General features: G+C 42.0%; 1 protein-coding gene and 1 non-coding gene across 2 annotated transcripts; one reads left to right on the top strand and one right to left on the bottom strand.

Moving 5' to 3' along the window:
* Positions 1-8529: 8529 nt before the first annotated feature.
* LOC133820725 (small nucleolar RNA R71) lies at positions 8530-8636 on the bottom strand. The gene has a single exon (XR_009887126.1). It is a non-coding gene; the product is annotated as a small nucleolar RNA R71 (small nucleolar RNA).
* A 130-nt stretch (positions 8637-8766) lies between these two features.
* LOC133814179 (uncharacterized) lies at positions 8767-10041 on the top strand. Its single transcript, XM_062247174.1, has 3 exons — positions 8767-8967; positions 9055-9396; positions 9523-10041. The coding sequence occupies exons 1-3, from the start codon at positions 8767-8769 to the stop codon at positions 10039-10041; spliced, it is 1062 nt and encodes a 353-aa protein (XP_062103158.1).
* Positions 10042-24742: the final 14701 nt, after the last annotated feature.

The following is a 24742-nucleotide window of genomic DNA, read 5'->3' as shown; positions in this document are numbered from 1 at the left end:
GGATAATTCATAATCTGATTACAGATAATATAAAAAAAATGCATATGATAACCACACAGTAATTAACATATGCATGAAATAAAGATGTCTCTGGTACCAATTGTTAGGAACAGTTCCTAGTGCACAACAGAAATTACGGTAATGATAGTATCGTAGACAACAAAAAAAATTCATATAAACAAATTTATATGATGACCCTTTAATATGCAATACGTTAATCATTATAATATGTATATGTAAAAATAATACGAAATAATTTACCTCTTGTAGCCTATCAAGAATCTGTAACACCCTACTTCCTTAGAGTCGTTACCATGTGATTTATAAATGTGTCATTAGCTCGCTAATCGAGGTTTTAGGTTAAAAAGTGTGATTAAATAAAAAAATGACTCATTTAATGAACATTAAGTATAAAAAGTTGGTCATTCATTAAAATTCATAAAAATATTACATTGGGAAGTCAAAATACTATTTTGAAATACATTTATAATCCAAAGATATGATACCGTCGACCTAAGTGACAAAATCGAACGTTTACCACGTGTTCCTCAAAACAACCTCGGCCGTAGCGGCCAAGTAGATCAAACATGTGGACACCGCACCATGCCCTCCAACACATGATTGTTTGATCATTTCCTTGCCCTTACCTGCACTACAGAGCACCCATGAGCCAAGGCCCAACAAGAGAACTTCAAGCACAACATACAATAATTTATTTCAACAAATATATACTTAGTCAAAACAACAAAAAGTTACCAGTTCCTATTGGAATGCACAACAACACAGTAGTATAACAGCACAATAGCACAATGGCATATCAACCTAATAATACAGCAGCACAGCAGTACAGTAACACAGAAGTACAATAACACAATAACACAGTAATACAATAACAACACAATATCATAGTTGCACAGTAACACAACAGCACAGTAGCATAGTTGTGGCCTTAACCGAACGGGTGTGTACAACACCCTTAGAGGGTTTCACCTTGGCAGCCTACATTCAACATGCTTAACGCCGATCCCGGCCCCTTGCCACTCCCAGCTCTTGCCGCTTCCAGCAGATTAGTCATAATCACATGTATGACATAATAGTTATAACCAATACATATAACACTATACACCATATAGCTCTATGGGTACAAACAATTTTCTTACATGGTGTCCCAAGCTGACAACTCAAAGCGATCTCAAGCATGACTCCTAATCCCAAGCCTGAGCAGTAAAACCTAGTCACAACACCATAACAAATAGATATCCATCAATCTCTAATCAGTTTAGAACTTCGGATTAAAATACTAGCCTTCAGGACCTCAGATTATACTAAGCCGGGTAGTAGGTACCTTCCCGAGCCCTAACATTTGGGTTCCCAAGCTTAAACCCCTCATTTGACCAATATTTCCCATTTCAGTCGCGGCCCAACCCTTAAGGGCCGCAACGCACTCAAGTCAGAGAGCAAAGTTCTCTATGATGAGTCGTGGCACACCTCAGCCTATGTCGCATCGCTTGGCAAAAACAGAGGCTCCCAAGCCTTTTTGTTCATACGGGCCGCGGCACCTGAAGAACAAGGTCGCGACTCAAGCCTACGAAGCCAGAAATCCTCTGCATTTTCTCAAGCTAGCATCACCAAATTCCTACCTAAACTTGCCCCAAACTCAGATTCACATCCCAAACTTATAATAACACAGCATGACCAGAAAATCACCCTAATTCCTAGCCCATAACCCATTAAAATTCAAACAATCAAACCAAAACTAAAACCTTAAGAAAACCTTTAAACCACAACTAAAACCACCAAAATTCAGGGCAAAGCCTTACCTCACTGATAATTTTGATCTGGCCAACTCCAATCTCCACAAGCTTTAGATTTCCCTAAGCTTCAACCTCAATTCAGAGCCTCTCCACAAGAATTTCCGAAATTGCCCAAGTCTCCAAGAGAAGGAGAGGGAGCCGAGAGAGAGATATAGCAAGAAGGGGCTGAGTTGAGGTTTGTTTTTTTCTTTATTTATGATTTTTTGGTTTATTCTACATGGTTCCCAAGGCCTAAGCTAAGTGTATCCTATAGTACAAAAGACAAAAATACCCCCAAGTCTATCCTAAATCCTTTAGTGCCACCAAGGGAATCATGTCATTTGACACCTCCCGTTAATTCCTCGAGTGTTCCTATAAATTTCCATTTAATCCTGACATACCCAAATAATTACTAAATAATTTCCCATTACCCAGTAAATCTCAGGCACATGCCAAGTTCTCAAAATACCCCTAAGCTCACCCCTAGCCGAGTATCTGACCCCGTTGTGACTATTCTTCTAATCCGCTTCCTAGGATCGTCTCAGACCACACATCTAAAACATATCCCCATAACACTGGGGTCTCACTCACGATACAAACATAATTACATTTATGCCCTCAAAGGGCCAAAATTATAAACATGCCCCTATTCACAAAAATGAGCCCACATGCATATTTAATACACACAAACATGCATGTCTAATCACATTATCACACAGTTCATTATATTACATCATCACGCATATAATCAATTACTCGATCATATAATCCTAATTAGGCCCTCTAGGCACTGTAGTCAAGGCACTCAGCCTTAATATCAAATTCAGGACGTTACATAATCCTTTAATCTTTTCATATATATTTCGATCTTCCTATCCTTGTTAGAGTACTCACACCTAGATCTTCCAAGATGTACTCAACACCTCAAGGTGTGGGTGGGCACATAGAGAACAAAAATCAATATTTGTGAATCAAAAGTATTCTCAACACATGAGACTCTAGATTATAGACTAGAGAGAAAGGTTTTTCTTTTGTATGCAAAAAGATGATCAATTTTTCTCTTATGTGTCAAAACAATTCTCTTCCTCTTTTCTATCAGATAGAATATATAGACATTATTATCATAATAATAATAATAATAATAATAATAATAATAATAAAATTGATCATCTTTAATAATAATAGAAATGATTACATTCCATTTTAAAAACCCTTTTTAAAATATTTTATTAATTAATTAAATAAAATAAAAAAAATCAATAATTGATCACCATCAGTTGTGGTACACGCATAGGGCAGTCTAAGAAGCCCCATGCGTGTAGCACTTTCCCTAAAAATGGGATTTGATTTTTTTCATATATTTTTATTTTAATTAATTAATAATTAGAAATCAAATAAGGTATCATCTTTTTAAGGTAAAGATAACAACTTAAATTTCAAATTCAAAATTTGAATTTTCCTTATCATCTTCTTATTAATTAAATAAATTTAATTATCAAAACCAATTTTGACTATCCATATTTACCTTTTTGCACTTAAATAAAATAATTGATTAAAATCAATTTCTTTTATTTCTACACAATTTCAAAAATTGCACAAATGCAATAATAAATTCTGCAACTTCAATTATCACATAATTAAATATTTATCCCAAAGAATAAATATTCTCTCAAATAGTTCATTCACAGTTTGACTCTTGTATCAACTCTTATATTGAATAGTGTTAGTAGAGCCATCATGAGGACCTATGGACCAATAATTCCAAGCTCCAATAAAAAAAAATTATTAACCATAAATCTTTGATTTAATAATCATATATATTAATCTCATGATTACTCCACTATAAATATGAGACTGCATTCTTGAGAATTAAAGACATATATTTACTGAGTACTTTATTGTAACATAAAGTGTCCATTGATATAATCATTACATACAAATTAATCTTCTATTGATGATTCATAAATAAGTGGAAATAGAATTACCATTTTACCCTTTTAATTATATCTTGATTCCTAGTGTACCATTGACTTTACTAGTGAAGGTTAATTCATAATCTTCTTATGAATTTGACGTCAATAACCTTTTCAGTTCCAGAAGCCAACCTAATAAGGAACCATCATTCAATCTATAAGAAGGTATAGATTACATATCTGTCAAGCTATGTCCCCAGCCATATACATCATTGAGTCCAAAAACAATAGTTCTTAGCGTGATCATTCTGACAAACCGTAACGCATGAATCAAATGACATATATAAGAGTTCATAGTAACTTTAGGATTAAGATCAGTTTGTATATGATCATCAGTTGATATGTTTTGTAATACTACGAAACTTTATTCAAAAAAAGTATTATTAAATCACATCTGGTCTAGTTCTACATACTCTCAGTATGCAAAGTACCTCCACTAAAGTGTCCTACTACACTAGTAACCCGGATCTAGGTCACATGTATTCATAATACTAGTGGACCGTACTAGCAATAATTAATCTAAAGATTCCATAACTTTATTTTACTACGAATTATTTAAGTCCATTATCTCAATCTTGATCCTCTCATTCCAATATGAGATTGAGACCACATAGATGAACTTGAGAATTTTCTGATATTTACTTAATATTAGTAACAATAATATAGTACATAAGCTACATATATACAATAATTCAATTATTTCATTTATTTCATTAAAACCATTGTCAACTACAGTTGCTTTAAGGGCACAATTCCCAACAGTTATCACCAACTGATGATCAAAGATGAGGATATTTTGAAGACAGTCTTTCTCACAAGATATGGACATTATGAGTTTTTGCTCACGTTGTTTGGACTGACCAAAACCCCGACAACTTATATGGATCTGATGAATAGGGTGTTCAAGGACTACCTCGACAAGTTTATGATTTTATTTATCGACGATATGTTATTCTACTATCAGACAGAGGCAGAACACGAGCAACATCTACGATTAGTACTTCAGAGGTTGAGGGAGCACATGTTGTATGCCAAGTTCAAGAAGTGCGACTTCTGATTACCTTAGGTGACCTTCCTCGGTCACATTGTTAGCAAAGTTGGAAATAAAGTTGATCCGACTAAGATTGAGGCAGTGAGAGATTGGCCAAGGCCCAAAAGTGCCTCAGAGATCAAGAGTTTCCTTGGATTGGCAAGATACTGTCGACGCTTTGTAGAAGGGTTCTCAAGGATTGCTACACCACTAACAGAGTTGACACACAAGAATCATAAGTTTGTATGGTCAGACAGATGTCAGAACAAATTCCAGAAGTTGAAGCGACGATTGATTACAGCTCCAGTACTTAGTCTTCCATCAGATCAAGAAAAGTTTGTGGTTTACTGTAATGCTTCGAGGTAGGGGTTAGGTTGTGTTCTTATGCAGGCAGGGAAATGCATCATGACAGTTGAAAGAATATGAACAGCAGTACCCTACGCATGATCTGGAGTTAGTAGCAGCGGTCTTTGCATTGAAGGTATGGCGACACTACCTTTATGGGGAGAGGAGTGAGATATACACTGACCACAAGAGCTTAAGGTATATCTTTACCCAAAAGGATCTAAACATGAAACAGAGGTGTTGGCTGGAGTTGGTGAAGAATTATGATTATGAGATTCTTTACCACCCAAGGAAAGCCAACATGGTGGCAGATGCCTTGAGCCGGAGAGGTTCGAGACAGTTATTCAGTTTGAAGTAGATATCGAAGGAGTTGGCAGAAGATATGACTAGAGCAGGGATAGAGTCGGTGGTGGGTCAGTTAGCCAACATCACCTTGCAGTCTACTTTTTTGGAGAGGATAAATGAGGTTCAGTTGAATGATCCTCAGTTGATGAGGCACAGAGGGGACTTCCTAGCTGGAGTGGCTAAGGACTATGTTGTTTCAAAGATGGGTTTGCTGAGGTACAAGGAGTGGATTTGTGTTTCGATGGACCCTGTTGTCAGACGAGAAATTCTATATGAATCTCACACTAAACCATATTCTCTGCACCCAGGCACCACGAAGATGTACCAGGATTTGAAAACCTTATATTGGTGGCCTGGGATGAAGAAAGATGTAACTGAATATGTGATTAAGTGCTTGACATGTCAACAAGTCAAGGTTGAACACTAGAGACCAGCAAGGTTACTATGGCCTTTGGGTATTCCCGAATGGAAATGGGAGGGCGTCATTATGGGCTTTGTAGTTAGGTTACCCAGGAGAGTGGGTCAACATGATTTAGTGTGAATGATTGTGGATCGGTATACCAAATCAGCCCACTTTTTCCAGTAAGGATGAACTTTACAGTGGATCAGTGTTGATCTTTATGTGAAAGAGATAGTATGCCTCCATGGGGCTCCTAGGTCTATCGTGTTAGATCGGGACCCCATCTTCACTTCCAAGTTTTGGGGAAGTCTGCAAAAGGCTATGGGGACCCAGTTGAAATTCAGTACAGCTTACCATCCTCGGACATATGGTCAGTCTGAGAGGACGATTCAGATACTCGTAGACATCCATCGAGCATGCGTTTTGGACTTCGATGGGTCCTTGATAAGTATCGAGTTTGTCTATTTTTAATTCATTATTCTTCTATGATTATGAACTTGATCATTTGTTTATATTTATTAATAAGTTTATTTTCCATTTTAGGACTTACAAGACACTTGGGTGAAAAATAATGAATTTGGGATGTTTTACAAGCAATGATTAAGCTTGGAATTACAAGTTTGAAAATTCACAATTAATTTTGATAATTTTACAATGCTCTTTTGAAACTATTTCAAGAAATACAAGTTTTAGATATTTTTCTTAGCTTTTCATAGCTTTTTGAATTCTCCAATTACGAGCTATATCGAGGAAGTTATGGTTAAAATATTTCCAGTGGCTGCAGTTGAATAAACACGGAAAAATGAAGAAAAATGAATGCGTGCTGAAAATGGTCACTGGTCGTGGCCACCAAGAATCCCTGGGTGTGGCCTGGGAGTTAGAGACTAGTGGCGTCGTCCACCATAAACTCCTGGCCACGGCCAGAGCGCGTATTTTTCCCAGAACAGTCCCGTGGTCGCGGCCACAAGGAATTACTGGTCACAGCCTGCAATATAATTTTTCTTAAATTTTGATTTTTAAATGTAATTTTTAATAGACTAGGGTTAACTTTTAGAATCACTTTGGATTGCGAATTTTAGAGGAGAAAAGACATCAGCATATACATTCTTCAATCTAGTTTTTCTTTCTTCTAAAAACTCCTTTATTTTCATTGAATATTTATGTTTGTGAATATGAATGTGATTGTGGAGTAGTTTTCTTTGTAGTTGAGGGTTATTTCAAAACCCTAGACATGAGATCTTGAATGCAATCATAAATTGTATTCTTCTTATATTAAATTGTTTCTATTTTTCTAATTTAATGCTATGAATATTGTGAGATCTTGTTAGGTGTCCAACTAATTAGGGTTTTGCATTATTCTACTATCATCTTAGAATTTCTATTCACCTAATAGTTTAGGATTCTAAGTAGGGTGATAAATTTCAATTAGGATATTGTGACGGGTAACTTGGTTGATGAAAAATAGAACCTAGGTTAAATGAATTGCATGCTTAATGAATTCGTTGCCTAGATTAACTTGTTTCCATAGAGCGTAATGCTTTTACTAGGTTAAATAGATCGCATGCTTAATGGGTTTATTGCTAGGTAAAAATGATTAATTAAGAATGCTTAACTTTAATTAATTATAACAGGGAAACTGGGATAATTGACAGCTTAAGTGTTATCTGCGGGATTAATAGTTTAATTGGGAATATGAAATATTATTTGTGATTGTGGATAGATTTATTGTCAAAGGTGGAGAGTAATTCTTGACTGTTTCTTTAATATCGTTTTATCCTTAGTTATTTAATATTTGATCATTATTTTATTTTATGTTTTCAGTTTTTAAAATTAAAAGCCCTTATCTAATTTTTTTTAGTTTTTATTTTTAATAATGATTTTATCATAGTCCTCGTGGGCTCGACCCTTATTAACCGCTCTACTGAAGTGGCTGGTATAAGAGATTGATAAAATAAACATTTCACTTTGATACGGCATACGACACCCATCAAATTTTTGGCGTCGTTTCCAGGGACTATTGTACGTCTTTTTATTACTCAATGTAATTGACCACATACTAACTAGTTTATACTTTTGATTGCAAGTGTATATGTGTGGCAACGATACTCAAGATTCAAGGAATATCTTGAAGCCATAAAGCAATATCTTGATACATCGTCATCCTGCTCTTCAAGGACTATCACTAAAAATCCACTCTTTCAACATTCAAGGAAAGTCAATCCAATACAAATACCATTACCATCTAATGACGACTCTGAAACATCAGTTAAGTCTCAGATGGCTCAGGAAAGGACGTTGAAAGAGTTGGCAGCGCCGAATCTAGACCATCAACCTCTATGTATTCAACATCCAGCGTTGGACATTAACTTTAACCTCAAGTTGGGCCTCATAAATTTGCTACCCTCTTTCCATGGGCTATCAAGAGAGGACTCGAATAAGCATCTGACAGAGTTTCACATAGTCTTCTCTAGTATGAAGCCATCGTTAGTAACTGAAGAGAAGATAAAATTGAGAGCATCTCCATTTTCTTTGAAGGATGGTGAAAAGGAATGAATCTATTACCTTCCTCCTGGAACTTTTAATACCTGGAATGAAATGAAGACAATGTTCTTGGAGCGTTACTTCCCAGCATCTAAGGTTGGTAGTATAAAAAAGGAAATATGTGGCATTCACCAACAAACTGGTGAGTCATTATATGAGTATTGGGAGAGATTTAAGGGGTTATGCGCTAGCTGCCCCCACCATCAAATAAGTGAACAACTCCTGATCCAATAATTTTATGAAAGACTATTTCCATTGGATAGGAGCACGATTGATGTAGCAAGTGGGGGAGCGCTGGTGGATAAGACTCTTGCTATAGGTAGGAGCTTAATTTCTAATATGGCAGCCAATTCCCAACAGTTTGGAGTTTGTCATGAGGGTTCAGTTAAGGGAGTAAATGAGACAAATTCTAAAGTAGAGCAGCTGCTTGCACAGTTAACAAGTATGGTTCAACAAATGGCTTTAGGTCAACAAGTGAGACCTTGTGACATATGTCAGTTGATGGGGCATGCTACTGATGCATGTCCCACTCTTCAAGAGGTACAAATTGAGCAAGTAAATTCCATTGGTGGGTTTCCTAGGCAGCCATGAAAATAATATGATCCCTATTCAAATACTTGTAATGAGGGATGGAGGGATCATCCTAATTTAAGACATGGGAACCAACAACAAGCAACACCTACCAGACCACCAGGGTTTAATTACCAACAAAGGCCTCAACAAGCCTATGTACTTTGTCATCAACAACCTCCTACTGGAGTCCCACAAGATCAGGAACCATCAATAGTAGACATGCTTAAAAATTTGGTGGCATCCAATATACAAACTCAAGTAATTCTTCAAAGTACTCAAGCGTCTCTCAAGAATTTGGAGAACATGATAGGACAGATTGCTACATCTCCGAGCAAGCTTGAAACTCAAAATTCTGAAGGATTACCTCCCCAGCCAGAGAAGAACCCAAGAGCAAATGTAAGTGTGATAACACTGTAAAGTGGTATACAATATGAACCACCCACACAACCTTCATCGCTAGCTCTATTGAAAAAGCAAGTAGTAGACAACTTGATCCATTATGAACTATTAATGCAAAAAAAGTTACATAAACCAACTATGCCAACCTATGTCCCTCGTCCGCCTTTTCCAAGCAGATTGAAAAAGTTTAAGAAAGAGGAAGCTGACAAGGAAATTCATGAGAGTTTTCACAAAGTTGAGGTAAACATTCCATTACTTGATGCTATTAAAAAAATGGCATGTTATGCTAAATTTTTGAAGGAGTTGTGCACCAATAAGAAGAAATCGAAGGGTGGTGAAAAGATAAGTATGGGGGAGAATGTCTCTACTGTTCTCCAAAAGAAGCTGCCACCAAAATGCAAGGATCCTGGAACCTTTAAAATTCCTCGTATGATTGGGAATAAAAGGATTGAGCGGTGTATGATAGATTTGGGAGCATCGATTAATGTCATGTCATATTCAATATATGCTTATTTAAATCTTGAGACAGAAGTTATTATTCAACTGGTCGATCACACTAATGCTTATCCTTTAGGGGTAGTTGAAGATGTGTTGGTAAAGGTTGATGGACTTGTCTTTATAGCAGATTTCTATATACTTTAAATAGGAGATCCATCAATACACAACCCGACACCGGTTTTGTAATGCCCTACTACCTAGGGACCATTACACTGTGTATTTTAAATAGTGCTAAACTCGCTAAACGAGTCATTTGGTCATAATCATGTAACTAAACATGATTAACGGTTTAGGGTTAAAAATTTTGGTCACAGATACGAACGTTTCACTAAAACGTTTACTGTATACATGAGATCCAAAATACATTTAAAAGGTTAATTACAATGAAAGAGTTACAACCTGCCAACCTAAGTGGAAAAATAGTGTTTGACCCTAGTTCCTCTTTAAACCCTCGGTTGTGGTGGTCGGGCAGCCGCATATGTACACATCGTCACCTAAGCTCTCCAACTCAAGGATGGTCCGACTTTCTTTTCCCTTTATCTGCACCATGTAGCACCCGTGAGCCGAGGCTCAGCAAGAAAACTTAAACATGCTCATAAGGAGTTAATAACATGTTACCAAATCATAATAAGCATGCCTAGCAGTAATACCCCTACTCATGCATGCATACAATTCATATAAATGACTACAATGTCATATGGGACCAATTTCCTAAGATAAATGATCAATGAATCATATCGGGCCCCAATGCCCAAAATACATGATTATGGAATCATACTAGCTCAACGCTCTAGGATATAGGACTAATGAGTCACCCCAGGTCCTTTGGCCTGTCCTCTGTATAACCAGCCTTGGAACTGGCCCAGCGTATAAAGTGCACCAATTTTTTATTAAATTGTGTGCTTTATTTTAATTAATTGTTAAGTGTTGTGATTTATTTTATTTATTTGTTTAAATTAATTGTTAGAATTGTTTAGTAGAATTTTGTGAATTTAATTATTAATTGTTTATTTATTTATTTAATTTGTGAATAATTGAGTTTTGGTTGAATGCACCAAGGTGCATGGTAGGTAGTGATGCACCCTAGTGATTGAGTGTGTGCATGTGCATGGTTACATGGTGCACTTGTATAGAATTTTCTACACACTTTATTGTTTCCTTTTATTAGATTTATCTTGTTTATTTAAATAAAAAAATAAAAGAAAGGGAAAGGAAGAGGTGGACATGTGAAGAATGGTGGGAAAGGAGGGATTTCATTACCATTTTTATTTGGGTGATTTTAGATATAATAGGAAAAGATGTTGTCATCTTTATGCACTCTTATTTTCCTATAATTAAGAAAAAAATCAAATAAAAAACAAAATAAGTGAAAATAAACACACATAGGAAACTTACCTTTTCATTCATTAGGCTATTATGGGCTAGGTTAGAATGAAGAGGGAAGGAAAGAAGAGAAGAGCATTTTTGCTCATTGGAACCCACGGCTAGAGAGAGAGAGAGGAAGAGCACGACTAGAGAGAGAGAGAGAGAGGAAAAGCACGAGCTAGAGAGAGAAAGGAAGAAGCAAAGAAAGAAGGAAAGGAAGAAGAAGAAGGGATTCGAAATCCATAGGTGTAGGTACTCAATTATGCTGTTTCTTTTTCTTTTATTCTCTTCTTCTTGAATCTAAAGTAATAATGTTCTTCTCTTTCTTTTGTTTTCTTCCTTGTTCTTGTTGGGGTTCGAAAATTATAGGTGCCCAAGAGGAGAATCAACCTTGTGGTATTGATTTCTATCAAGGAGGTAGTGAATCTAGCCTTTTGGTTGTTGTGGTGATGGATCTTGATTTATAAAATGTTGTGTTGGTTGTGGTTTTGAGGGATTATTTTGATGAGGGGTTTCGACCTAGTCTTTCATGATGTTTTTTTTGTTTATTTATGTTGATAAGCATACTTGTGAGGTTGAATGTTTGGGATATGTTGATTTTTGGATATTTTATGTCCATGTTCACGATAGGTTTTGGCTTATGCATGTATAGGGATCCTCCTTGTATGATTGTTATTTTAATTTTGTTAGATCCATGTTCTAGGATCCTATGTAAATATTGGCATGATAATTTATTTGGATTTCTTGTTATTGAATCCATGAAAGTGGATGAATATGTTTATGAGAATTTTGGTTTTATTTTATGTTTAGGTCATGTGAATTTTGGCCTAGGGTTCTTGTGCCATGTATATGTATGATTGATCTTGAATTATGCCTATGGTTTGAATGTATATGTGATGATAGGGATTTTTCTTAGAATAACAACATGATAATGGATACATGCTAGGGTTGGTGATTTATTTGTATAGATTGAAACATGTATGATTATTGTGTAAATTTTTGTGAAGCATGATGTAAAAAGAAGGATTTCATGACTTGTTATGCTTGCTGATTTTTGTGTATAAGTGGTTTAGAATATGATGAAAATAATGATTTTGCATGCTTACATAATTTTGCAAGTGCTATGATGTTTTTACTCAAATAAATACCTAAAATTTATATATATATATATATATATATTTAGAGAAAATATGAGTTTTTAATTTCAAGATGGTGATTTTTTAGGGTTTATTTTGTTGCTGGAATTTTTGGTAAAAGTGTTGAAAAATCTTTTAAATAAAAGAAAGTTTGTGTGTTTGTTGAAATAATATAACACCCTAAACTACGTAAATGTTAAAAACGGTAATTTTAAATGTAACCTTGAGTATTCACTTTTAATGGGTATGATTTTCTTTATTTTAATTAAAAAAAATGTTGAGATTAATTCACTTGTGATTTTTAAATAAATTAAATGGTGGCTGAAAGTTTAGTTTAATAAATTAAATTAATTATTTGATGATCACATATGAGGTTATATTACATAAAATCAAGTCTTAAATAATACAAGCAAAATATATTTTCTCACACATAAAATTATATTTTCCTCACATCAATTTTATAATTTTATTAATTTAAATAAATAAAATTATTATTTTTCTAAGGGAACATAATATTTATAAGCACTTTAAATAGTTTCAAGTTTTTGTTAGTCCTATGCAATTTAAAAATAATAAATGGATTTTTTGTATTTTGAAATGGCTAAATAAATTATTTTTATGGAATAAAATATAATGTCTTAAAGAGGTTTAATCAACTAGGGTACTTAAAAGAAATAAATAAGGGTGAGAAAGTATGTTGTTAAACCCTTTTCTTGAAAATGATAGAAATAAGCGTGTAGAAATTATCGTTTTTAACGTCAATTTTTAACAACGTTCCCACGTATGCATGTCACATGCAAATGCACTTTTACGTTAAAAAATATGTCTAATATTCAACCATATGATTTTTACTTGAAAATCATGCATGGATAATATGTAGAAGTTGCATTATTCTTTTTGTGATTTTATGTATAAAATGTGCTTGTTTGGAAAACTATGTGTAGATTTAACCATGTGTGCATGGCCCATGCACACATGGGATATATGAGTTGGGCACAAGAAAATCTTATGTGATACTAAGGAATGCTATTTGATTATGGTTATAAGCTCATTGTGAAGTTGTTCAATTTTTGCTTTGCTCGAACTTGAGGTAAGGAAGTTAGATAAAATCTTTATGTTTATGCTATGAAATGATAAGATTGGTTGTGTACGCCTTGGTTTTCCCACGGGCTGATTAGCAGGCCGAGCTTCGGACTAATCATGGTTAGTCCATAAACATCCCCCAGGTCGGAGATCCTGTCTTGAGGTCGTACCCCCTTAGCTCGAGGAATCCTCAAGGACTCGCCAAGACTCCCAAGACTGGAGCAAGGAATCGAAGGCCGAAGGTCGGGCCAGATGCACAGCTCATGGTACGAGCTAGATATGGAGGCCATGACCCCTTGTAAAGTCAACACACGCAAGATAAATGTGCATATATCTGACATCACGTGTCCGATATCTCCCTGACTTCTCGGACACGCTGCTGGAACGTGCGTGTTCAGGCACCCACGGCTGGGTTGGGCCGTGCGGCCCATTATCTCCTTACCTATCGATTTGACCATACTTATGTGTCAAGTTTAGGAATTAATCATGAATGTCACAGAGTTGATATGACAAATAAGAAGGTCACGGGATGACCTCCTTACCAACTTCCAGGTGCCTTTTCCTATAAATATGGAGAACCTGGGAGTTGATAAGGGTTGGAAAAAATAGTCTCTGGAGAGAGATACTTTGTAACCAAATACCCATAATATATCAATAATATTGACTAGTGGAGTAGAAGGATTTTAACCTTTGAACAACTTAAAAATGTGTCTTGAGTCACCTATTTCATCCTCTAAGATTTTATATCTGTTACAGTTCTACATTCAGCGCTAATTCTCTCCTCTATTTCTCTTAATTACCTGTTGGCGAAGAACCGCGTCAACAGTTTGATGCTTTCATTGAGAGCAAAATCGATTAGTGCTGCTACAAACATCCAACTATGGTGACTACTCGATCCAGGCATGGCAACGAGACAGAACAACATGATGGGCAGGAGGCTCATCATACCGCCATCCCTGATGAACAAATTCCTGAAGTCCAGCAGCGGCCAGGAAAGCAGCCGGCGGGCCAAGACGATACTGGTAGTTCGGCGCCCCAGCCACCTAATCCGAACCCGTGTTATTATACTGCGGTGGAGATGGAGAACGCTCAGCTGAGGAGCCAGTTAGCAACTGCTAGTCGGCAAATCCAGGATATCCTGGCCCGATTACCCCTTTCACAACCAACGTTAACGTTGGAGAGAGGCAAGGTGAGGCTCCTATGTCTCGCCGGGGTAATCAGTCCAGGCATAGCCGTTCGGATAGACTTCCAGCAGCCAACTCCACCCCTTCATCGCACCATCGAGACACAAACTTCGGGGAAAAGCCTGGGACCAGACGACAGAAATACAGCCGTTCGGTTAGGACGTCGACTCCTAGCTCTCAACCATCCTCGAGGACGCTTAGGAGAGCTCGAGAAAATTCCCGGAGGAGATCCGGGGAGGGCCCGCAACGTCAGCCCGTCCCCGAAGACCGTCCTGCGCCTCGTCCAGATCGCCCGGCGCGGGACCAGCAAGTTGGCAGGGCCGAAAGGTCCCCACCAAATTTGATCCATCCAGACAGAACCAGGATCGCTTCTCCAATCAGGCATCCTCCATCTCCGATCAGATATCCGTCTCCTCCTCGGCCCGTCCAAGACATCCCAGCTTACGGGAGTAATAGGAGAAACCCACCATCAGTGGGACCTTCCCGGCGTAGCAGGGCGCCGGAAGAAAGCTCAGGTCCTCACCACCAAAGACGGACTCCAAGTCTATCCAGCAGGAGTCATTGGACCGGCAGTCGCCGGAGTGATCTCTCTGGAGGAGACCTACGTCAGCGACTAAGTTCGGCACAAAGCCACCAGACCACCCAGGGAGGCGACCTTCGAGATCACCTCAACTCTCACAGAGAGGATCGGGCTGGAGATGGTAGTCAGGCTCGCTCGGGGGGGGCCCTATCCAAAGTATGTAACGGAGGGAATGTCCCAAACAACCTATCTCAAGAAAGGAGGGGCAATAACCCACCTAATATGTACAATGGATCCGGAGCTGTTGAACAGCCCCGGAATAACCAAGGATCTCAAGACCAAACCCTCGAGCTCCTAACTCAGATGGAGGAACTGATGAGGAAGCTCCTGTCAGAAAAGGAAAAAGACGAATATGATTCAGTGGACGAGATGGAACTCTTCACCCCCAACATAGCAGCAACGGCATACCCATCTGGTTTCCGTATGCCTCACTTATCAAAGTTCAACTTGGACGGAGATCCGTCGGACCATTTAGGGATGTTCAGCACCCTAATGATGGCCCATAACATTGGCCCGGAGCTGAGATGCTTGATCTTCCCCTCCACACTGACCGGACCTTCCAGACAGTGGTTCAAGCAGAGTAAAAGACAGTTAATCAACTCCTGGAAGACCTTCTCAGCTGACTTCAAAAGGGCATTCTGCGCCTCCCAGGCAGCCCGTGTTCAGGCCGACTCCCTGGCCAATGTGAGACAGCAGCCCGGCGAAACGCTGAAGGCCTACCTGAGCAGATTCGCGAACTTCGCTGCCCGAGCTAAGGATGCGGATGATAGCTCCAAGCTCATGGCCATGAGAACCGGAATCCTTGTCGAAGGAGACCTATGGAAGGATATACAGAGGAAGGGAGTCAGTTCGGTTAACGAATTCCTTAACAGAGCCCAAGAATGGATAAACTTGGAAGAAGCAGAAGCCTCAGCCGCAGGAACCAGCCAGGTTCCCGAGCAGCCCGCTGGAGTAGGGACGGAGGTCGTGGCAGCGACCCCAGGCGTCGTACAGAACAACCAGCCGGGTGGAGGCAAAAGAAAGGGAAATGGCGAAAACAATCAGCACAGCCAAAAGAAGAATAAGTCTGTAGACAAGTTTAAGCCCGTGTTCGCGACATATACCGAACTCACCCAGTCCAGGGAAAGTATCTTCCTGGCCAACTCTACTCGGGTCCCCTGGAAGAGGCCGGAACCATTGAAACACCACAAGGGAAAGAGAGACACTTCCAAATTCTGCTGTTTTCATAACGACGTCGGCCACAATACCGACGATTGCAGGCATCTCAAAGATGAGATAGAGACTCTCATCCGAGCAAGCCCCTTGGCTCAATACTCACAAAACAGGGTCCCAGCGAGTCGACCTGCTCCAGACGTCCCAACCAGTCAGCCCGGGACTCGGATAGATCAGGACGTCCTTCCTCCCGTGATCGGAGGAGAGATATCCACCATCTCTGGAGGTCCGCACATGGCTGGCACGAGCAGAGGCGCCCAGAAGAGATACGTGAACGAACTAAAAGCTCACAACGGAGTGGAGTTCGTCCTGGAGCAGCGTCAGTCAAAACAGCAACGATTAGAGAAGCAACCGATCACTTTTACGGAGGAAGATGCAGGCCATGTCCAGCTCCCTCACAATGATCCCTTGGTTGTAACAGTCCAGCTCGCCAATCGGAAAGTAAGAAGGGTGCTGATAGACAACGGGAGTTCGGTGAACCTTTTATTCCGATCCACCTTAGAGAAGATGGGTCTGACTGTCGCCGATCTAAAGGCAACCTCCATGATGTTGTATGACTTTTTGGGAGAAGGATCGGCAGCGATAGGGACGATCGAGCTGGTGATCACCCTAGGGGAAGAGTCTCGGACAGTTTCTAAACTACTCGAGTTCGTGGTCATCGACTGCTCCGCTACCTACAACGCCATTTTGGGCCGACCTACGCTCATAACTTTCGAGGCTATCACTTCCATTTGACACCTCGCCATGAAATTCCCTACTTCAACAGGAATCTGCACCATCAAGGGCGATCAGCTCACTGCCAGGGAATGCTACAGCATTTCCATGAAGGGAAAATCTAAACCCGGGCAATTGGCTATGGCCATTCTGAGTGAAGAGGAATCCCAGGAGCCCTTGGCGGCTCCTGAGATTGAAAAACCTCAAAACGCCAAAGGAAAGTGTCGCCCTTAGTGAGGACATTGACCCCCGAATAGGCGAAGACAGGTCCGAGCTCCAGGCTATTGAGGAGCTCGAGGAGGTGAACCTTGATCCACAAAATCCATCACAGACGGTCAAGCTCGGGAAAAACCTCTGTAGCAAGAGGAAGACGGAGTTGATTATGTTTCTCCGGGCTAATTTAGATGTGTTTGCATGGTCGCACGAAGACATGGTAGGGATCAGCCCGAGTGTCATCATGCACACGCTCCATCTGGATAAAAGCGTTCCTGCCAAGTCTCAGAAGCAAAGACGTCTAGGAACAACCCGAGCTGAAGCCCTTGAAGAAGAAGTGGCCCGACTCAAAAAATGCGGTTTCATCCGTGAAGCCAAATTTCCTATTTGGGTCGCCAACCCCATGCTAGTTCCAAAGCCCAACGGGAAATGGAGGACCTTCATTGATTTCTCCGATTTAAGTAAAGCTTGCCCCAAGGATTGTTTTCCACTGCCAAGGATCGATCAGCTGGTGGATGCCACGGCAGGGCACGAGCTCATGTCCTTTATGGACGCGTACTCAGGCTACAATCAGATCGCGATGAATCCGGCGGACCAGGAACACACCAGCTTCATGACCTCGACTAGTGTCTATTGCAACAAGGTCATGCCATTCGGTCTGAAGAACGCCGGAGCTACCTACCAAAGGCTAGTAAACAGAATGTTCGTGGACCAGATCGGAACAAACATGGAAGTGTACGTTGATGACATGCTTGTCAAGTCAAAGACTGCCGACAACCATGTTTCCGACCTGGAAGAATATTTTAAAATACTACGAGAATATGGCATGAGGCTCAACCCCCAGAAATGTACTTTTGGTGTCGCATCCGGGAAATTCCTGGGGTTCATAGTTAATACCCGAGGAATCGAGGCAAACCCCGACAAGATCAGGTCACTGCTCGAGCTTCCTTCGCCTAGGTCGAGGAAAGATGTCCAGGGCTTGACAGGAAGAGTGGCCGCACTGAACCAGTTTATTTCCAAGTCAACCGATAAGTGTTTTCCCTTCTACAACCTGCTCCGAGGAAACAAGAAGTTTGAATGGACAGTAGAATGCAAAAGCGCATTCCTCGACCAGAAGGCACATCTGGCTGAACCGCCCGTGCTATCCAAGCCCAAGGCAGGAGAGCCACCTTTTCTCTACCTAGCCGTCACTAAGGACGCGGCTAGCGCCGTACTAGTATGAGAAGAGGACCAAGTTCAGAAGCCAGTCTATTACATCAGGAAGAGACTCCTCGGGGCAGAATCACGATACCCGCTGATGGAAAAACTGGCATTCTGATTAATCACGGCCTCGCGAAAGCTCAGGTCGTACTTCCAATCTCACTCGGTACACATCATGACCGATCAACCTCTAAGGCAGGTTTTGCAAAAGCCTGAAGCATCGAGACGTTTATTAAAGTGGGCGGTCGAGCTCAGTCAGTTCGAGATTTTCTATACTCCACGAACTGCCATAAAGAGTCAGGCCTTGGCCGACTTTGTGGCAGAGTGCATGGGATTCCAGGAGAATTTAGCGGAGGACTCATCTCAGCTCACTCCGCCCCAATCGTTATGGAAGATCTTTGTAGATGGTTCATCCAACGAAAACGGCTCTGGGGCCGGAATCATTCTGATATCCCCCGAGGGACATAGGTTCCACTCGGCGCTAAGGTTCGGGTTCAAGGCCTCCAACAACGAGGCGGAATACGAGGCTTTGCTGGCCGGCCTAAGGATAGCCAGGGAGTTAAAGGCGAGCTTCGTCCAATGCTTCAGTGACTCCCAACTCGTGGTTAACCAGGTCTTGGGCGAATATCAGGCACGAGGACCCAAGATGGCCGCCTATCTGGCGGAGGTAAAAGCCGAGCTGTCCGCATTTGATTGAGGATTGATCGAACAAATACCTCGAGAACAGAACGCCAATGCAGACGCTCTTGCCAAGCTCGCCACCTCGAGAGAGACAGAGACCCTGGGGCTGGTGCCAGTAGAATTCTTGGAAAAACCAAGTATAGAAGGATATCGGGCAGAGGTCGAGATGATCGACGCCATGCCGACCTGGATAACCCCCATTCTTGAATATCTCACCGAGGGCAAGCTGCCTGAGGGACGTAACGACGCGCGGCGAGTCCTATATCAAGCTTTGAGATATACGACAGTCGACGGAGTGTTGTACCGACGTGGGCACTCTTTACCGCTCCTCCAGTGCATTCTTCCAAGTGAAGCGAAGGCCGTCCTGCAGAAAATTCACGAAGGATTTTGCGGAGACCACACTGGGGGGCAGAGCCTGGCCTTAAAATTTCTCAGGCAAGGGTATTACTGGCCGACTCTGTCCAAAGACTCGATTTCATACGTAAAGAGCTGCGACAAATGCCAGCGATTCGCTGCAGTTGCCCGAGCTCCTTTAGTCGAGCTAAAAATGATCTCGGCCCCTTGGCCGTTCGCCGTTTAGGGGATAGACTTAGTAGGCGCCCTGCCTACCGGAAAGGGCGGGGTCCGTTACGCCGTGGTCGCCATCGACTACCTCACTAAGTGGGCCGAGGCAGAGCCGTTGGCAACGATCACGTCTAAAAAGGTGCTTGACTTCGTGGTTAAAAGCATCATCTGTCGCTTCGGCCTGCCCAAGAAGATCGTCTCCAATAACGGCACTCAGTTCGACAGCGACCTATTCACGGAATTCTGTGACAGGCATGGGATTGTGAAAAGTTTCTCCTCTGTAGCCTATCCTCAAGCTAACAGCCAGGTCGAGGCTGTCAACAAGACTCTAAAGGCGAGCCTCAAGAAAAGATTAGATGAAGCAAAGGGAGTCTGGCCGGAACAGCTCCCCCAGGTCCTATGGGCATACCGGACCTCGCATCGGACTCCTACGGGTCATACTCCTTTCTCCCTAACCTTCGGGAGTGAAGCAGTCCTCCCCGTGGAAGTTAAGATTCTGTCGCATAGAGTCCAGTCCTACGACCAAGGTCGGAACCACGAGTTTCTATGCCACTCCCTAGACCTCGTTGATGAAAGGCGAGAGGAATTGCAACTCCAGCTCGCCCATTATCAGCAGAAGATCACTCGCTATTTCAACTCTAAAGTCGAAAAACGCGCCTTTAGCGTTGGCGACTTGGTCCTAAGGAGATTTTTCCTGGCCGAAAAAGATCCCAAAGATGGAGTGTTGGGACCAAACTGGGAAGAACCATACCAGGTCATCGAAGTCATCAAGGAGGGAACTTATAAGCTAGCTCGACTTGATGGAGGGGCGATCCCGCGGACTTGGAACGCCATCCACTTAAAGAAATATTATCAATGATCCGCTTGTAAGGCCTGGAAAGCCACTTTCTATGTATTAATAAAAATCAGCTTTTACGCATATTTGTAAGTGTAATCTTAAAAGTAATCACGAAAGACCCTTTCCCAGTTACTTGGGGGGCATATGGTACCTGGATATAACCAGGTCTCCTTAACGACTTAGATGCTGATTCTTATCGATTGACCATGGTTTTCTTAAAAACGCGAGATATTGATAAGGGTTAACACTGACTAAGTCCTATCCTGGTTTTAACCGGGTCATAAAAAACTTAGAAGTTGATTTAAATCCGTTGATCGTTGTTCTTCTTAAAGAGCTCGCGATATGGATAAAAAATTAACACGAACTAAGTTTTCTAAATAAGTTCCTGGTTCTAACCGGGTCGTAAAAACTTAGAAGTTGATTTAAATCTATTTCTCCTTGTTCTTCTTAAAGAGCTTAAGATATGGATAAAAGTTAACGCGAACTAAGTTTTCTAAATAAGCTCCTGGTTTTAACCGGGTCATAAAACTTAGAGGTTGATTTAAATCTATTTCTCCTTGTTCTTCTTAAAGAGCATGAGATAAGGATAAAAGTTAAAGCGAACTAAGTTTTCTAAATAAGCTCCTGGTTTTAACCGGGTCATAAAACTTAGAGGTTGATTTAAATCTATTTCTCCTTGTTCTTCTTAAAGAGCATGAGATAAGGATAAAAGTTAACACGAACTAAGTTTTCTAAATAAGTTCCTGGTTTTAACTGGGTCATAAAACTTAGAAGTTGATTTATCTATTTATCGTTGTTCTTTCCAAAGAGCTCGAGATATAAATAGTGGTTAACACGAACTAAGTTTATCAAAAAGATACGTATATTGTAACCAAAAGCATGAAGAAAAAAAAAGATAAGTTAAAGGTGCAAGGCAGATCGTCTCGAGGTGAAAATACCTCATGAAAAGGTTACACAAAATGTTTCAAAATATTCAATAGCAAGAAAAGAAAAAAGAAGAGAAAAAGCGCCCTAAGCTCCGTCAGTTGGCCCTTTGGAGGTCGCCGTTTCACCTTGCTCCACGACACCAGAGGCTTCCCCAGTCTCCGAAGGCGGCGTCTCTTTGTCGAGGCGAGCTTGGAACTTCACCAGCAAGCGCGCCCAGAGATTCGGTGGCATGAAAGAGAAGTCAGCCTCCAGATTGTGAAGCCAACAGTGATAGAACAGATCCAACATGGACTGCTCTGAGATAGTCCTCTCGTCCTCCAGGGCGGCCTGGGCGGCCTGGATTTCTGTCCTCGCTGCCTCAAGGTCTGCCTGCGAGGTGGCAAGGGATGTCTCGAGCTCCTGGACCTTCGAGCGGGTCTTCTCTAAGTCGACCTAGGTCCTCTCCAACTCAACCTTCGAGGTCTCCAAGACATCCTTAGCCGCCTTAACCTCCTGAAGGGTGGCCTGGTGCTCGGTCCTCATGTCATCGAGCTGAGTTCTGGCCCTGATGATGCTCCGGTGAAGGGCGACGACACCCTACGAGGAATGAAAGATAAATTGGTTCAGAGGAGAGATAAGGCGGAGTATAATGGTAAAAGCTTCAAAAGAATAGGGTATCTTACCGTTAGGGTCATGCTCATTGAAGAGTCCATAACGTCAACCGGGCTCATTGACTCAATAGTCCGGAGTTCCTTCTCGGTGAACTTGTAGATGTGGTTAACGGCGTAGCTCGCCGATTCTTACATCTGCCCTCAGAAGGCCTCTGGGATCTTTGCCAGGTCCTGGGGGTTGACCGGGATGCGTACATCGGAGGCCGCCGCAGACGGAGTCCTGATCTCCATTCCCACGTCCTGGGCGGCAGGCGGAACTCGCTGAGGCGGTGGGGGCATGTGTCCTGCTCAGGCAGCAGGAAGGATCGCCCCCACGACCTGGGCTGTCGGGGTGTTTTCCTTCTCCTTTGCTGGAGATTTGGTGGAGACCCCAGTAGTGCTCTTGGAACCCCGGAGCCTCTTTTGTCTTGGCCCGGCTGAGGGGTTCCCCACGAAGACCACGCCCCGCAATCTATCCTCGGGCTGAGACATCTCTTCTGTCAAACAAAAAACATGGTTATTACAAGTTAGCAATCATGCAGAGATAAAGACAGAAGGTTAAAGCTAAAAAAGTGTACAAATACTAAGGGAACCCTACCCCCCGAGCTGGAAGAACCTAAGACGATTATTTCCCGAACAGGTGCAGGTTCTGGCTCCGGGTCCGATTTCGGGCTAGATTCCCCTACGTACTGCCTAAGCCCCGGAGCATAGATACCCCTTTGGAGTGATGACCATGTTTGTATGTTTGTCCCATACTCCTGGAAAAGGATCGACCTAAAGGCTAGGGTGTTATCTACTACTACGGTGCCCCTAGGCCGACTCTCTTAGTGATCCAGCACGAGCCGGTCGACACAATGAAGCAGAAGTGTGTTCAGGTCCGGATTGCTCCTGTGACGATGGACGAGTTGCCTAGGATTAAACCTAGCCAGTCGGGGGTCCGCAGTGGCCTTATCTAGACTCCTAAACAAGTAAGGGTTACCTTGGCCAGAAGGACCCGCAGCTGCTCCGGATTGGATCCTCTCCTCGCCTGTCCTCTGGGCGACCTCCAAGGACCTCTTCCTGCTCCTCATGAGCGGAACTTCGTCCTCCTCGTCTTCATCTTCCGCGACCTCCTCCACGTTGACAGGTCTGGTGTCCCGGGCTTGGGGCGGCCCCCGGGGCCTCTTGAGGTTCAAGGTCTGATTTGGAAAAATCAGCTTGCAGAACACCATCGTCTCGTCCGTCACGAGCGCGCGATAATCCTTCTCACTGGGGTGCAAGCCCGCCAGTGTTTCATACTATGCCTCGAGGGTCACAGATTTCTCCGTTCTCGCGAAGATGGCTGCGTAATGAACTTAAGTCAGAAAGGGGTGCAAGAGGAGTTAAAGTGATATTTAAACACACGGGCTAGGGTCAGGGAGCACTTACGAGGATGAGTGAAGTAGTGGTGCTCGCAGTTCCGGAACCTAGTTGACATGAAGAACTGGTCCTTGAAATCATTAGGATGGCTAGGTAGCTCGATGACCGCCGCCGTGTTGGGAAAACGGGTTAAATAGTAAAACCCGTCGCCTCGCCCCCGCTGGTTCGGGCTGGCTTTGAGACATAAGAAATATAAAATATCCGCAGGAGTGGGGACCTCCCACTCATGCTTCTGGAATAAGTACCTCAACCCTGCCAGCAGACGGTAGGAGTTGGGGGGAGCTGAAATGAGGCCAACCCCACGAAGTTCAAGAAATCAGCAAAGTATTGGTCCAGGGGAAGGAAGGCCCCTGCCTTAAAGTGTTCACCGCTCCAGGCCGCAAACGACTCTTCGAGCGGCGAGCAGCTCCGCTCGCCCTCCGAAGCAGGTCGGGCAATGACGGAGGCTTTCCCCAGCGCGATGTTGTGAGTGAGGAAGAGCTTGTTAATCTTTGCCTGATCAGTTATCTTTGAGACGATCCTCTCCGCCTCAAAGAATGCGTCAGGGGCCACCTCGACCTCCTTCTCCACTGCCGGCCCGAAACGGGGGATCGGGGAGCTAGGCATCACTGCCTTTCCTTTTTCCTGCTGGGAGGCCGAGCTTTCAACGTTCTTCTGGGAGAGATTCTCTTTTGGAGCCATCTGGTCGCCTAGCGAACAAAAGAAAACACTTTAGAAAAGGCGACCCAAGCAAGAGGAGGAAGCAATTATTATTTTCCCGAGCTGAGGTAAGCCCAGCTCGTGGAGAGTGGAACCACGCGGTTCAGTGAACACGCGCGTATACCCCTAACAGATCCCAGATTACTCGAAATCCGTGCGTCAGGAGGTTCAGAATAGAATTTTCCTTGGGGGGAAAATTTCAATAGGCCGAAAATTACAAAACAGCTTATGAGGCTTGTTCCCTAAGCTACCCAGTTTTGCACCCAAAATTCCCAAAACTTCTACCCATAAATTTTCCCCAGAAAAAATATCCTGAAACCCATACTCTAAAGCGATTTCCTACAGCAAATATACCCTAACCTGAAAAGGGCTGTCACCCTCCATATCCACAAAGCCCAGAAAACCCTTGCATGCGGCTACGG

Source organism: Humulus lupulus, chromosome 2, assembly GCF_963169125.1.
Source record: "Humulus lupulus chromosome 2, drHumLupu1.1, whole genome shotgun sequence".
NCBI lineage: Eukaryota > Viridiplantae > Streptophyta > Magnoliopsida > Rosales > Cannabaceae > Humulus > Humulus lupulus.
Note: the sequence above shows the minus strand (reverse complement) of the source record. Positions and strands in the feature narration are given on the sequence as shown.

What these genes read in the sequence shown, in the direction of transcription:
- LOC133814179 (XM_062247174.1), top strand. Translation starts at nt 8,767, where the DNA reads ATGGCAGCCAATTCCCAACAGTTTGGAGTTTGTCATGAGGGTTCAGTT. An exon ending in CATGTCCCACTCTTCAAGAG is followed by an intron (nt 8,968 to 9,054) that starts GTACAAATTGAG and finishes ACTTGTAATGAG; the next exon opens with GGATGGAGGGATCATCCTAA. An exon ending in AGAAGAACCCAAGAGCAAAT is followed by an intron (nt 9,397 to 9,522) that starts GTAAGTGTGATA and finishes ATGCAAAAAAAG; the next exon opens with TTACATAAACCAACTATGCC.